This window comes from Bombyx mandarina, chromosome 01 (genome assembly GCF_030267445.1).
Source record: "Bombyx mandarina strain Sakado chromosome 01, ASM3026744v2".
Taxonomy (NCBI): Eukaryota; Metazoa; Arthropoda; class Insecta; order Lepidoptera; family Bombycidae; genus Bombyx; species Bombyx mandarina.
The window spans coordinates 18,888,017-18,904,933 of record NC_143208.1 but is presented as its reverse complement, the minus strand read 5'-3'; the positions used below and the strand labels follow the sequence as shown (position 1 = coordinate 18,904,933).

The window sequence follows — 16,917 nt, the reverse complement described above, 5'->3', positions numbered from 1 at the left end:
TACTACGGGGACCACTAGTATATTAAAATTACGCAAAAAAAATAGTTGTAAACTGGGGTAACACATAGCATAATTTATACCGTGGTTAATGCTATTAACCAAGGAACATCGGGTATTTACTAACAAATACGACAACATGTTCGTTAGTACTAGCAGTCCCCCCGTAATCGCAATTCTACTACAATTAATAGAAATTATAAGTTTGAACATTACGAGTATTATGGTTCTTATACTTTTATAATTACATATTTCGCCAAAACTAGATTATAGACAAATAATATTTAAGATAAATAATATTAATCTATTCTCAATTTGACCACAGAAGTTTAGCAATAACAAAAGTTTGACAGTAAAAATGAGTATATATGTGTGTGTGTATCAAATACATCCTAGTGTGTGTAATGTTTTTTTTTATTGATTCAATGTATTATTGATGTATAATTAAAAAGAAAATTACCATTGTGCACTTCTTCTCTATATTCTCAATAAGTGTGGGTAATTTCATACTCCTCCGTCCGCGCAATCTTCGTATAAAAGAGCTACAGCATTTTTGATTCACGTATTAATATATAGATAAGTTAGATGACAATCGTCAATACGTTTCTTAAGACATTACCTGAGGCACTGGGTCCCAGCCGGTCTGTCTCAGCAAGCCGTGTCCAGCGTAGGCCACTAAGTCGGCTGTGGCGCTGAGCGGTTTCGTCAGAGCACCCAGCAAACCCCTTCGTAAGGCGGTCGCTCCGCTTTCTGTTTCACCCACTGCCACCCCCACCAAGGGATGGTGAGCCAAACCTCCAACCGCTCCTGTTATGAAGAACAGTAATCTATATAATATTAATACGTGAAGCAAAAAATTTGTACCCATTTTTAGGAAAATTCTGCGGACAAAACAGTATGAAATTTCCCACGCTTATAGGAAATATAGAGGAGTGGAGAATGATAATATTTTTTTTTAGATTATGCTTAAAAAATACATTCAATAAATAAATAAAAACATTACACACACTACCATGTATTTAATACAACACTTTATTTATTGTCAAACATTTGTTATTGCGTATAGTCGGTGGTCACATTGAGAATAGATTAAATATTGTTTGTTTTTATTAATATTTGTCTATGTTGTAGTCTTGGCGAAATCTGTGATTGTAGAAGTTTAATAGTCTTCGACAATAGAACGACAATAGTGCACAATTTCAATTAATTATAATCGAATTTCGACTACCGGGGCACCACTAGTATTCATTAGTATACTTATCGAATGGATGCCAATATTTCGTTTAGTATCCCAATCTGCCTCTACTAATGCTCGATCTTTTTATTGTTAAGATTGGATGGACGAGTTCTCGACCTACCTGGTGTTAAGTGGTTACTGGATCCCATAGACATCGACAACGTAAATGCCGCCACCCACCTTGAGATAAGAGTTCTAAGGTCTCAGTATAGTTATAGTAACCTTTTTAAAGTGAAACTTCTTTAGGCGCATGAGGGTAAAATTTTTACAGATGTAACGTCACGCAGGTATGCAATGTAACATGTCGAAAAAGAGAGAGAGAGCGATCGAGACCGATTGAGAGAGAGTAAGATATGGCGAACGTAGCATGAAGCAACTAGCCATGGAGTGAGAGTAGGGAGCAAGGAAGTGAGAAAGATCGAGAGAAAAAGTGAGACAGAATGCTCAGTTCCTACATACTTTAAAACATACGTATAGAGTATTTTATTTTTAATACAGCGCCATCTGTGAGATGTGTTAATACTAAAGTGTGTATGAAACCTCTTGTAGTGAATTTTAATTTAGGATATACGTGAAGTAAAAATATCAATTCACACAGAGCGCTATAACTCATACTATAAAAGGTGATTTACAATTATTTCCTAATGACAACATTTTACTAATAATATACTTAGACATTTAGGATAATTGTATTTTAATTTTTGAAGGTTTTACTTCTAACACGTGTGAATTGCACACATGTTATTTTTATTATTATTTAGATGGTTGGACGAGCTCACAGCCCACCTGGTATTAAGTGGTTACTAGAGCCCACAGACATCTACGACGTAAATGCGCCACCCACCTTGAGATATAAGTTCTAAGGTCTCAGTATAGTTACAACGACTGCCCTACTCTTCAAATCGAAACGCATTACTGCTTCACAGCAGAAATAGGCAGGGTGGTGGTACATACCCGTGCGGACTCAAGAGGTCCTACCACCAGTAAGATATTAGTAGCCAATAAGATATTAATATTACCTAAAATATTAATAGCAAAATTCGTGATTCCTGCGACGAGTCCCGCTACAAAGCTAGGGGGCGGTCTCCTCCTGGCTGCTGCGGCTCTTCTCGCGTGCTCTTCATCACCCGCCAGCAGGTCGAGGTTTCTGGCCAGAGATCCTGCCCACGCACTGAGAGATTTCAGTAGGGCCGCCACAGCCGCTGACGCCACTCCTCGAACTCCTCCCGTGGCGCTGCCGACACGAGCCGCCAGGGCGCCGGGAGCACCGAGCAACTCTAGACCTCCAACTACCCATCCTAACGGAAATTGAACAAAAAAACATTACTGTAAATTTTTGATATTTTTATAGAACATAAATTGCAATTTAAAAATTAAGTGGAATCTGTTAGATTCAAGATTGACATGTTAAACTATGTATTATGGCAATGGTAATCCCCTATTGCTTTCATTGTTGTGCTATCATAGAGACGATTAGTTATTGCTTTGATGTTTTTCAATATTGGAATTAAATCAAAATATAAATTACAGCAGGATTACTGTGGTAATTAGTGATAACAGTCCCACACTGATATCACAACGCCAACACCAACCTTCGGACCTGAGATACACTGTTAAGAATAAATAAAACCTAATATTACTACATAGTAGTCTGCTAAGTAAACGGACCACAGACACAGCCCACTGAATTTCTCGCCGGATCTTCTCAGTGGGTCGCGTTTCCGATCCGGTGGTAAGATTCTGTGAAGCACTGCTCTTGCTAGAGCTAGTGTTAGTAAATCTCTCAGGTTGAACCCGTGAGCTCACCTACCCGTAGCTGGAAAAGCCTCTTATGCTACCAGCGAATAGACAGGGGAAAAATTAAGGTAAACGTATTCCCACTGACTTTTTATCTATTTTAATTATTGCAACGTTTTAAGGTGTTCGCACGTCATTTCGGATCCTCCCGATCCATTAACGGTGCTTTTAGGTACATCAAGCACTGGTCATCGTTCTCGTCGAATAAATTAACCGATAGACACAGCCCACCGAGTTTCTCGTCGGATCTTCTCAGTTGGTGGCGTTTCCGATAAAATGGTAGATTCTGCGAACCACGGCTCTTGCTAGGGTTAGTCAACGAAGGTAACGGCATAAGGTTTGAGTCCCATGAGCTCACCTATTAGTTAAGGCTACGCTGAAATGATCTCTCAAGACCATAAGCTTAAAAAGTATGGTGTTCAAAATATTGACATCAGTTTAGAGATACTGAAGTTGCGTACCTGCTCCAAGTATGGCGGCGGACAAGTAGTGCACGGTGAGCGCGTGCGTCAACCGCTCCGTTGACGTCATCATGTCCCGTAACTCGAACGCGCTCAGTCGCAACGGACTCTGATCTAGGGCTATGTACATCCGGACCTGGGATGAATTCAATCTTGTCATTCCATTTTACGCGCACAGACAACCTGTGTGCTTTTTTAAGGGATTTTATGACCTGTTGCCTAATACCAAATCAAGACAATTCAAGTCAAGACCAATCAAGTCTTATTTTAATTTTAATGAAAACTTTTTTATACGAAAAACGATATTATGAAATAAAATGAAGTTGATTAATATGAAACATAGCATGAAATGAAATGAAATGAGATGATATGGGATTAAATATAATCTCAGTAAATTGGTGGTCATTCACTGAGACTTTTTCAGTTGACTTTTTGGAGGATTCTGAGAAGTTACGTTCAGCTGCTTTGTTTCATTTTCCCACATTTGTGCACTGTCACAGATTCTAAACAGTTAATAAGCCACTGTTATTACACATTTAAACCTGAAGAAACACTACATAGACAAAATAAAACAAATCACACAACTTCACTCAACTTTCTTGCCAAAAAGTCTCTCAAAAGTTTTGTCAAAAGTGTGCTTAGTGAGTTTTTTAACGTTCTCGATAGCGTAAAAGTTAAAAAAAAATGTATGAAGTCGGAAAGTTTGCCTACGTTTGCCGCTAGGGGCGCTGTTCCAACTGCATTGAAATGAAATGAAAATATACTTTAAATGTCATTTCTATGTACATATTTATGCGAAACATATTGAAGTCTTATATAAAAGTATACCAATGATTACATTTAGAAGTTCGTAGATCTTATACAAATTTGGTTACACTTTACGGGTCAGAAGAAAGTGGTTGTTACAATTACCGAGCAATCTTCTCGAAACTGATCTTTATATACAAGCACCAACTGCTCTACTTGAATACGGAGTTTCTCAAGCACTCACCGCCGTGTGTAAAGTTAGCGTCAGATCCAGTGGCCTTATGTGCAGTAGTCTGAGCCTTAGGGGAACTTGTAGGGATCGTTCTTCGGCTAGGAGCGAGGCCGCTTCGGTCATCGCGTCAGGACTTGACTGAGCCAAACGAGACAGTTCCACGAGCGCTGTGACGTAGGCGTCCTCTATGTATAGCGCCAGCGGACCCACGTGGAAATCCAGCTCCGTTAGTTCTGTACAACAACAACAAAAAAAACATATACAATTCTTAGATTTTTATTACATTACTAGCTGACCCGGCAGATTTCGTAGTGCCTCAATCGATAAATAAAAGACTAAGCTTTTGTATAAAATAAACTTAAAACAAACAAAAGGAATCCGTCCGACGCGGGACACATTGAAGGAAAAACAAAATTGCTATTTTTATTTAATTCCGAGCATTTGCATATTTATTTTAACCTTTTAAACCTTTCCTGGACTTCCACAAATAATTCAAGACTAAAATTAGCCAAATCGGTCCAGCCGTTCTTGAGTTTTAGCGAGACTAACGAACATCAATTCATTTTTATATTATTACATTATTACTGTATATTTATTAGTTTTATCAAACCGTTGTCTCTTTGACTTGCAATATAGGATGTTGCTAACAGACTACGGATAGTGAGATTTCGTGAACACGTATACATATTATAGATGACGGATAGGTTGGTTCTATGGTGTTTTTAAAATGATGACGTCAGCGTTTCTGACGCCATTCTCTTCATCATTGTCTTCCATAGTGACAGTAACTAAGACTAACTAAATACATATAATTCGATTTATCATTATAACGTTTGGACTGCTTGCATGCCTGTTATATAAAATAATATATGTCGGCGCAACGTCACTATTTAGTTAACTAAAAATAGTTAAAGTTAACAGTTTCCTTAATGTTACGCATGTCAACAACTGTTTAAGACGGCGTTCGAGAGAATTCATGACCAAGCTAAGTCTATCCCTAGGTCGCATCGCGTATTGCTACGGGACTTTTTGGCAGGAACGCGAAGAGTGAAATTGTGTGATTTGTTTTATTTTATCTATTTAGAGTTTTTTCAGGTTGAAATGTGTAATAACGGCGATTTATTAACTGATTAGTATCTGTGACAGTGCACAAATGTGTGAAAATGAAACAAAACCGCTGGACGTAACTTTTCGAGATCCTTAAAAAAGTCCGCTGAAAAAGTCTCAGTAAATGACCACCATTTTTCATGAGATTATATTTCATCCTATGTCATCTCATCTCATTTCATTTCGATTTCATTTCATTTCATAATACCATTGTACATATAAAAAAAGTTTCCATTACAATTAAAATTAGACTTGACCTAAAGGTCTTAGTTACCAGGTCATACAATACCTTCAAAAAATAATTTTGCCAACATATCCTGTATATACAAACCTTTAAATGTATGTGTCAAAACAGTCCAGTTGTCGTGTTGAATCTTGATAAGCACCCGTGCGTTTTCGTGTTTAGTCGCGAACGCGTCGTCTGCAGAGAACATGGTCCAGAGCGGGGGCGGGCGCTCGTCGGGGCTCGGCGAGGGGTCCGCGCGGGTGCACGCGACGACCGCGAAGTCGTACTGGCCCGTTTCGTATTGTTGATTATCGATTTGCACGTTCGATATCGATATGGCCGTTTTCGTTCGCTGTTTGAAAATAATCGATTTTTTTTGTAGTTTTTCATCACTGCTATAGTCTGATTCAGTTCATAATCTACATTACGAATGTGATGTTTAGTTGTGTTCGACTGAAAATTAATTATTTTGTAGTTGGTATAAGTAACACGCAAATACCATCAAATGCTTTTCATCTTGAGCAGTCTAGAAATGACTTAGACGAGTTTTGGATCGTAAATCATTTTTATATAACACTATATCTATCGCAGCTTAAAAAACATACTGCAATGGCTTTTTTCAATGTGTAATTATTCCATGAGCACATCGATTGCTATAATTATATTGTTAACCCAACTGAATTCTAATACCTTAGCGTCGGCTACAATCAGTACGGCCACGCGATCCGCGTGCAACGCGATAAGCGGCAAAGTATTCATAGCACTGGCCAATTCCACTATGACCCCAGCGATAACACAACGGAGCTGCTCGTTTTGGGGCCACATCCTGCCATTTTCGTCCCATTCTGAAAATAATAGTGGCATGTTTACTTTTATACACAGATTACAGTCCGATTACAAAAGGTAATATCCAAATACAGTAGGGCAGATGAAAATTAAGGGCTGATTACTACGATTGAATTGAAGATATTCATTTACCGATTGCTGGTTAATTTACCAAATTTAATCTACTTTAATATGTATGCTTGAAAACTACAATATGCTATACTAGAACACTATTATTATATTGATGTTTCAAAATGACAAAACATTCTACTAGCTCACTCTAGATCAAGAAATATAAAAAGATTTCGATAAGTGCACTGAATTTTTAGCAGTGCCCAATGATAGAGCTTAAAACTTCAGATTTAATCAAAAGCTTCGTAAAAGCTAATCGCAACTCTAACTCATTATTGGTTTGATATGAACTGTTAGACCAGCCTGACGGATGTCGTAAGTCGCCACTAAAGAGGACCATTTTTTGTGGCGAGATTTTTAAGGGACCCATGCCCAGAAATCGACTATTGCACAGTCATCATGCTTTTTATCCCTTTACCTAATCACTGGTAGCATAAGAGGCTATTCCAGCTACGCGCGGATAGGACATCATAATGATGACGATTTATTCTGAATTTGTAACAAAAAAAATACAAAGAGTTTTCGTTTTTTAACTGAACGATAAAGCATTTCCTTTCGCTATTCCGTACATTTCGTGTTTAAGCTTGGTAGTCTAAAACTATAACAAGATCAAACAAATTCTGTACACTAAAGCTTTATAATCAGCATTTTTCCTTTTAAAAAAAAAAAACTACCATAAACACTAAAACTAAGCTTCAGATATTATTGTATTTTAATTACTAATAACGATACATAATTATGTAGTTGCTTCAAAAATACCGGCGTCATTTTTCTCGGGAGTAATTTTGATTGATACTTCAGATGAACTTATTTCAAAGTGTATTTTTTCTTCCAAATGACTTGGATTCTCAACTGTATCAAAATGAATCATCAATATATAACATAAATTACGAAATACATTAGGATTATGAACAATTAAATTTTGTAAAGCTAATATTGTTTATCACAACGCCGGCAATATGGAATATTCCAGAATGAATGAACATTAAAAGGCTTAATTGCGTTTTCTGTAATATACTAAAAAAACAGCATTTAAAGCATTATTACTAAATGATACAAAACTGAAACTGCTCTCTTCACTGAATGACAGACATGTGAATGATTCCGTCTAAGAAAAATCTTTTTTTAATAAACGAGCAAGTGATTTCAACGCATCCCTCAACCGTGCTATTGTCATTGTTAATGAAACAAATCTAACAAACTCTGTGTGAAACAATAAAACAAGTCATATCTCCTAAAATAAGTTACGAGCGAAGTTTAAAGAGTCGATGGAATGAAAATTCACTCTCACTCACATCGTCGGTAGTCATAAATATGTGAATACCGTCAACGGACAAAAACACTTCTTTCACAGTTTTACAATAATCTATATTGCATAAACGATTTCTGATAAGGATCTCTCTCATTCCCGGTGGGTCTAGCCGATGTTTCGACGTGCCTTAAAGAATCGCATCTATTCGTATAAGACCGGTCGATCGTGGCTATTAATTGAGTCGATCGTGGCAAGACAAAATATATAAACACATAGAACAGACTGCGCAACGTAATGACCAATTGCTGCACGCATCATCTTCATCTTGTACCATTTGTTAATGACCATTAAGTCATATTATTTATCTTCTCTTCTACACAATAATTCTTTTATTATATAATTTCAGGCTTATTTTAATATTTTTAATAAAAGAAAATATGCTACTTATTTGTATACTGAACTACATTATTTCATTAAAATTCAAGAAAGGTCATTGGTAGACCGCAGTGTTTCGTCAGTACACAGTAGATCTTGGTTCTAATGAAGTTGGCCACCCCTGGTATAGGCTATTTACAAGTCAAGACATATTTTTATATTACCTGCAGAGGATAGTTCCGCGGCTTCGGGACTCTCTTGGCAGTGCTCCACGGTAACCGCCGCTACTGCTATGGGGTTTCTCCCCTGAGGACCACAGATGGCGTGTTCGTTCGCCCACGGTATCGGCGAGGATTCGCCAGACTCCTCGTGAGCAACGTTCTGATGGAGTACTGGACGACAAATAGTTAATATTACACAAGATAGATCAATACATAATTCCAAATCCTAGATTAATTTAATTGACACACAATACATTTTCAGTTCTTTAAACAATTAATTAATAAATTGGATTTGGTGGTGATGGAACGAAGGGTTACATCTAGCGGCTACTAGATGTCGTTGTTCGATAATTATAACTTACTACTATTAATGTCAAGCCTCTTCTTTATTGTTCTTAAGAATAACGTTATTTATTGTTAGGTTAATAAGTGACATTTTATTTATATCAAATACTTTGAATAAATTGACCACGGCAGAAGTTTAATTTTTTAATGAACTGAAAAACCGAAAAATCTTCATAATTCTACTACATTAAATCCAAAGATATTAATTACTTTTTGAACTGTTGATGTATGCAGCACCTTTTATACGAAAAAGAATCTCAATACTGTATAATTGACGAGGCCAGAAAACTCTGACTTCCAAATTAAAATAAAGACAAAAGAAAATTTAAAAAAAATAACACACATACATTTCACATGACCACCCAGTCGATCTAAACTCTGTGGTACAGACAATTCGCCCTGTAATATAAAAAAATATGTTTTGGTTAAAACAATTCATATAAATTATTGGATCGAATCTTAATACTTTAGACTTACGGTGTCGATTAGTGACTCGTGCGATATGCGTGTTGCGAACGCACCGAACAAACGACGACGGATATCGCTGGCCGATATATCGTCCTGTCAACAAATCCGCCAATAGTTAGCATAGTTAAATAGATAAATCACTTCTCTTCCTTCACCTTATCCCACTAGGTGGGGTAGGCACATCTAATTTTTCTCTTCCATTCTCTTCTATCAGCCGTCAACTCAACACTCACTCCTCTCTCTCTCATATCGTCATTCACACACTTCATCCATGGCTTCTTCGTTCGACCTCTTCCCCTCTCTTCTAAATAGGTAAACTAAATAGATAAATATATGTTCCAAAGTTAAAACCTTCAAGCCAACCCCTAATGGTTAATAGTAATTAACGGGGTGGGAGTAATTGTGCTATAACTACAATTTAGGCCACATGTCTCAAAGCGGGTGGCATTCACCTTGTGATGTCTATGAGCTTAACCTTATAAATTTTATAAAACAATTCAGTAAAATTAATATTGAAAGTTAATACATTACTTACAGTTTTTATTTTTATTACTTACAGTTTTTTTAATGTTAATACAATACTTACAGTTTTTATTTTTACGGTAGTTAATATGAAAACGTTTTTAATATAATTAAATAAAGTTTAAGCGGGTTTGTTTGATCGCACATTCACAATTATATAAGAGTATTTACACCAATACGTAGCATAGTATGCATTTTTTTGCCTTTTTGGCAGACATGTATACGTTTTGAAGTGGTCGTGGCCTAAAGGATAAGACGTCCGGTGCATTCGTATGTAGCGATGCACCGGTGTAAGAATCCCGCAGGCGGGCACCAATTTTTCTAATGAAATACGTACTTAACAAATGTTCTCGATTGACTTCCAGGGTGAAGAAATAACACCGTGCAATAAAAACCCGCAAAGTTATAATTTGCGTAATTATATGGTAGGATGTCTTGTGAGTTCGCACGGGTAGGTACCACCACCCTGCCTGCGGTGAAGCAGTAATGCGTTTCGGTTTGAAGGGTGGGGTAGCCGTTGTAACTATACTTGAGACCTTAGAACTTATATCTCAGGTGGGTGGCGCATTTACGTCGTAGATGTCTATGGGCTCCAGTAACCACTTAGCACCTGGGTGGGCCGTGAGCTCGTCCAACTATATAAGCAATAAAAAAAAAAGACCCACTAGATGGTGAGTGATTACCGTCGCGCCTTACCAGATCGCGGCTTACATTTGGTATCTTTTAGCCTCTCCAAAGGCAGTTTAAACATGAGAGCAGTACCCGATCGACACGTCCTTACGGATCCATCAGATCCAATAACCCTTGCATTAGACGCCTTCCGCTCTAACATTAGGAGTAGGGACCACTGTAACCGTACTCGTAGAAATCGACAAAGAGTTCGACGTGCAACCTAACCTAAACATCAGCCTGCTGAGTTTCTCGCCGCACCTTCTCGGCGCGTAGTGATTCCGATCCGGTAGTAGATTCATTCGAGAAGCAGTTACTCTTAAGTTGTTAAGTTTCCCTTCTGGCTGAGCCCTTACTGTGAACCTGTCCTTGTAAAACTGGAAAGGCCTCCGGGCCACCAGTAAAGCTTATTCATTAAAAAACAAAACCTGATCGACGTTCTGTAGTTCGATGTGCGTTGAGTGCGGGTGCGCGTGCACTCGCAGCTTGATCGTTACGTTGTCGGGCAGCTGCACGAGTTGCTCGCCGTCCGTCATCGCAGCCGGCTGACACCACTCCTTGTTGCCGTCATCTGAAGCGGATAACTCAACCGATCATTACAATTATAAATTACGGAATTAACTGAACATTACCCAGTGTATTATATGTCGGAGAAACCGTATTATTAAGACCATCGTCAGTCATCATAGCGGCGAATAGGTTGATTAATGTTTTTATAATATTAGATTAGTTTTTATAAGTTTTAATCGTCTACAACGACTTATTTATTCATTTTACGTACAATATTGGTTATTGGGGTCATACAGCATCTTATTTTACAAGTAAAAATCAAGTAATAGTAATAATAAGTCGTACGCATTTCAAAATATCTAGGCCGATAGCCAGAAATCGGGTATTTTTTATAAAAAACAATTACATTCAAATATATCTAAATCGGTTAGATTTACGATAGGGTGTAAGCTACACGCCCTTAACGGAGATAGGTCGACATAACCTGTAACTCTGTATATATCGGCGATGCTGCTTAGTTAACTAAGATTAGGTAGAGTTAACTGTTTCCTCAATGTTAATGTTGTTGGATAACTGTTATAAGTCGTCGTATAAAACATCACTATGACACTTCAAAAGAAGAAACATCTGTAATTGAAACTCGATTGTTGTTTTGAGACCTCTTTCGAAGCATGTTAAGTTTATTTGTGTAATGACGATTCATGTGTGTACATAGCATAATATAAAAGTCGATGTGAGCATGTTTGTTCCTTATAGACTTGACGAGACCGAATCCAATGCAATTTTCAGGTAATCTTCAGATGGGTCTAACGGGCAATCCAGTTCTTAGTGGTCGCACCAAAAATCGGCAAACAAGACTTTGAAAATAAACATATTAAGCAAAACGAAAACCCGACTCAATTAAAAAGACTAACTGAAAAAATCATTTATGTTGTTAACATTATTGCAGATAGGAACAATGATATCGACGCTTGAAAGGCAAACGTGACTAAGCGACAATAACTGCTTTGAACATAAATGATAGGCAATAACCATATTCGAAATATATATTTCTAGGTCTATTACAATCATTTCAATCCTACAGATAGATTCGTTAAAATATAATTTTTTTCGTGTATTTTTCATGTATATTTTAAATTAATTTCAACTTTAAATTAGTCTACTGTAAAGTTCACGCATTGTCGCTTAGTCACGTTTGCCTTTCAAGCGTCGATTATACTATTACTATACTAACCGTGGACTATAGTGAAGGTGAGAAATGGAATTTCCGGCTTGGAGTCAAAAGTGTTAGCCGGTGGGGGGTAGCGGTTGTTATGTGAGGGAGTCGTGTAGTGCGTCACCGCTTGGGGATGAGCGATACACCACCACCCCGCGCCCGAACATTCCGACATCACCTGACGATAAAACGAAAATATACTTCAGAACAAAAAACGTATATAGTCGGATTTTTAATTAGACGAAGCCAGCTGACAGTAGCTAATGTCACTTTGTGAAATAATGTTGCTATATTTAAAGTAATAGTGATGCGTTCAGTTCTCGTTCAATCACATAAATGAACAATGAGTGTGAAGAGTTAATCATTAATTTCAAACTATAAAAGAATATTATTTATATTTTACAATAAAATTGTATTAAAGTGATCCAATATAATAATATGTTACTAGTAGTATGTAACTACAATCAGTTTTTTTTATTTTCATTACCTATGTACCTATAATTGTTATATTTTATACATCTATAGTTTCAACTATATGATGCATTGGAAATAGGACAGTCTTACAAACTTCCTCGCAATGTTTTTCTTAATGTTTAAAACACTCGGTATTCAGTACAGGTAGATACCATAGGAACATAATGTTTCGTCGAAAACTCGTTGGTATGTACAAAACACGGCTAAAATTCGAACCCCGTGCCCGATATCGGCAGTTCGGCACACTAACTATTCACTAGACAATCGAGGCAATTTCATTAATTCAGGAGTTTTTTCAATCGTTCACTTTGTCACAACACTATTTTTATTTCATCAAAAACTGACAACACAGTAAACGTCAGTTTACTTCGTCTAATAAAAAATCCGACTATAGTTTGTCATTCGCGAAGCAGCGGCTCTTGAGTTGTTAGGTCTCCTTTGGAGGCGCTTGGGGAGCTGTTAGCAAAAACCACCAAACCTTGCTGAGCCCGTGCTCGCCTTCGCTTGGTGGCTGAAAAGGAAAGTCGAAGGCCTCCGGACCACCAGTAGTCTTACAATCGTAAAAAAGGAATGTATACTTTAACCGAGACGATTCCCGAAGTAAATACAACAAAAATAAATAATAGTTTAAAAAAACTAATAAAATACGCTTTTATTATAACTACTGATACCATGCACTCTACGCTTTTTTTACAATAAAATCATTTTTTCTTACACTATTTTTAATTGAAATTTATTAATATTTATTTTCTATTTTTTTGTTGGATTTTCTATAAAAGCGTACGTTTGATTACTTTCAATTAATATTTTTATTTTTATAAATATTGAATTGTCATCGGTCCTTAATAGTATACCAAATTTCGAGTTAATCCGACGTTTTGAAGGGGGTCAAAATCATGTTCAAAAATTCCGTTATATACTAACATGCATATGTCTGAAGCTAATAAAAGCGTATTAATAATAATTTTTAATCCTTAAACTTTTTATTCGATCAAGTATTGTCGATTATGCGATTAGTTCCTTTGGTCATGAAATGTACTGAAGCGGTAGGCAGCGGCTCGGCTGTTTTTGGCATTGCTGACGTCCATGAGCGAGGGTAACCAATTACCATCAGGTGGGTTGCATGCTCGTCTGCCTGCTCGGACAATAAAAATTTATATATTAATACGTGAAGCAAAAACTTTGTATCCCTTTTTACGAAAATTGCGCAGACGGAGGAGTATGAAATTTCCCACACTTATAGAGAATATAGAGAAGGAGTGCAGAATTATAATCTATTTTTTAAATTATGCATTAATAATACATTAAATCAACAAAAAAACCATTACACACACACATATGTATATTTCATGTTTATTGTCAAACTTTTGTCGCTTATAGTCTGTGGTCAAATTGAGAATAGGTTAATATTATTTATTTATTTATAGTATAGTCTTGACGAAATCTGTGATTATAGAAGTATAATAGTCTTTCACAATAGAGCCATAATAATGTTCAAACTTATAATTTCAATTAATATTTATAGTCGAATTTCGACTACCGGGCAATTACAGACTACGGAATAAAAGCTTCAAATAGTTACCGGTACTGCGGACGTGGAGGGCTCCTCTGGCGACATCATGGGTTGCGCCACAGCTAAAGTGTGCCTCGTGCGGTTGTGCACGACGAACTGCGGGCAGCGGTCGCGTGCCACCGAGATCATCCATCTGTCTTCGTGTTTTATTTGCGTGATCACTATCGGGACCTGTTACACAGCATTATTTTTATCTCATATTGTCACACGCGTAACGGTTTTGCTGATGTCCATGGACGACAGTAAGAAAGGCTACGAAATCTACAACGGCAATAAAAATCGACATATGAATTCATTTTTTTCTTGTTTACGCAATTTGATAAAATCTGCATACATAAACATTGAACTTATTTCGAAAAAATTATACATTATAGAATTCACCCTTTTGCATGTGAACACAACTTACATAAGAGCGATTGTGAATAAGATAACAATATTAAAACTTGAGAAAAAAAAAGAAAAAAAAAAAACGTATGCAAGTAATGGTATAAATAAACAAATCAACAACGTTGTAAAGTGTAACTAGCCCGCATTATTGGGTGCCACTATTTTAAACATATTGTTAAGTATGGTATGCTATGGTAAACATATTGTTCCTAATGATCATCGTCACAATGTACTAAAATTCATATACATTACACATACCGACTCTCTGTTAGCATCAATGAGTGCGACCGAACGTCTCAGGGGCGCAGCTCCGAGCCTGACCGGGACCGGCGTGTGAGCAGGGTAATGTCCGGAAGGTAAAGCGAGACACAGGTACAGCCGGAGCTCGGATGGGTCACCGCCGCGCCAACGGCCTTGCAGCCAGAAGCGGCACAGCTGCAATCCGTGGACGCTGAAACAGTGTACCCGAATTCAAAATATTCTGAAACCACTAAATTATATGTATGTAACTATTATATGTATGTGTGTGTCTATGTATGTATGTGTATGTGTGATTGTGTATATATGTATGTATATATCGACGCTTGAAAGGCAAACGTGAATAAGCGACAATGCGTGAACTTTACAATAAGCTCAAATAACTGAAAAAAATTCTATTTTAACGAATCTAGCTGTATAGGGTTGAAATGATTTTAATAGACCTAGAAATATATTTTTTTGGCGTATCGAATATGGTTATTGCCTATCATTTATGTATAAAGCAGTTATTGTCGCTTAGTCACGTTTGCCTTTCAAGCGTCGATATATACTTTTTTGTGTATGTATTTGTAACTAAATATAAATTTCATTGCACCTACCACTATTTACTCTGCACTACCTTTGGTTGACTGGTAGAGAACGCCTTAGGCATTAAGTCCGCCAAATGTAAATGTTACATGAAGTGTAATAAATAAATAAATAAATAAATTATTTTAGTAATTTTATTGTTATTTTTTGCATTCGTTTTTTTTTTTTTTGTAGTTTCGGAGCCTATTCGAATAAATAATAAATATTTACTAACAATCACGTCACGTTAACTGGTCCCGTGGTAAGCTCGTAAAGAACTTGTGTTACAGGTACCAGATAACGGAAATAAATGTAATATTTTTATTATACACATACATAGATTTAATATACATCGATAACCCTGGAAAAGACATTTTTATATTTATCATACAAATATCTTCCCTTGGCGGGATTCGAACCCGCGACCCCCTTGTGTAGTGACCATGTCACTTACCACTACACCAGACGGCCGTTAAATATATATATATAATAATAGTTAATAACTAGAAGGTTATTGTTATTTGAAATGGCGAAGGTTGAGCTTATTTCTCTCCCTAAGAGACACTAAAGCAGTTATTTGGTGATTAAATTCGAAGCCGACAAAAATATCGAACAATGCTAAGGGATTTATTATAGGAAGAGGTAGGTAGACCTAAGAAAAAATGCTGGGATTGTGTCACATGTGTAAGGGGGAGTGAGCGAAGAAATGGTTTAAGACAGAGGAGTATGGAAGGAGAAAACATGTTGCGCCGATCCCAGGAGACTGGGTGAAGGGCAGCAGAAAGATGATGAAGCTAAGGGATTAATCACACGAATGTTCGCCCGATACGGGAATCGAACCTATAACCCCGGCGCAACGGTCTGGAGTTCTAGCTACTACACCACCCGGTCAGTAAGTAAATAAATCGACTATTTGTATAAAGCAGCCCATGCACGCACCTTTTGGTCGGATCTGCTAATTTGAATGTCTTCGGCATTAGCGCTACGTCATTTTCGACCTCTTTCGGCACAGCAATGGCGGAGACCTGCATATTTTATATATATTTTGAGTAAATAAAATATAATTTGATTAATCCAAAAACTCATTTTTAATTACGAAATGTTTCAAACATTCGCGGCTATCTACGTACGCTACATATTAGTTAAAGGTTTTTTACTAGGATTGTAACATTTCCTTTTGGTTGAATGATTTTATGGTAAAGTTACTTAAAGTTTGTTGATTGCCTACGTTGCATTTCGGTCATGAGCATCGACAACGCCACAAATATAGACAAGGAGCTGCCTACCATACAGGTATCTCTTCAACAATGTAACTGCGT

General features: G+C 37.0%; 1 protein-coding gene across 5 annotated transcripts in view; it reads right to left on the bottom strand.

The window, feature by feature from the left end:
• The window catches only part of Vps13B (vacuolar protein sorting 13B), a 90,833-nt gene that overhangs the window by 7,923 nt on the left and 65,993 nt on the right, over positions 1 to 16,917 (bottom strand). For 4 of the 5 annotated variants that reach the window (XM_089731708.1, XM_089731723.1, XM_089731713.1 and 1 more), the window contains exons 67-80: positions 16,538 to 16,623; positions 15,032 to 15,224; positions 14,396 to 14,557; positions 12,358 to 12,517; positions 11,042 to 11,184; positions 9,432 to 9,515; positions 9,302 to 9,353; positions 8,613 to 8,780; positions 6,495 to 6,649; positions 5,910 to 6,156; positions 4,484 to 4,704; positions 3,493 to 3,628; positions 2,254 to 2,532; positions 617 to 804 (exon numbers count right to left, since the gene is read on the bottom strand). In XM_089731708.1, the coding sequence (XP_089587834.1) occupies positions 617 to 804; positions 2,254 to 2,532; positions 3,493 to 3,628; positions 4,484 to 4,704; positions 5,910 to 6,156; positions 6,495 to 6,649; positions 8,613 to 8,780; positions 9,302 to 9,353; positions 9,432 to 9,515; positions 11,042 to 11,184; positions 12,358 to 12,517; positions 14,396 to 14,557; positions 15,032 to 15,224; positions 16,538 to 16,623 (2,274 nt within the window). Of the gene's footprint in view, positions 1 to 616; positions 805 to 2,253; positions 2,533 to 3,492; positions 3,629 to 4,483; positions 4,705 to 5,909; positions 6,157 to 6,494; positions 6,650 to 7,520; positions 7,614 to 8,612; positions 8,781 to 9,301; positions 9,354 to 9,431; positions 9,516 to 11,041; positions 11,185 to 12,357; positions 12,518 to 14,395; positions 14,558 to 15,031; positions 15,225 to 16,537; positions 16,624 to 16,917 lie in introns of all 5 variants that reach the window. The other variant, XM_089731731.1, reaches the window with a different exon arrangement.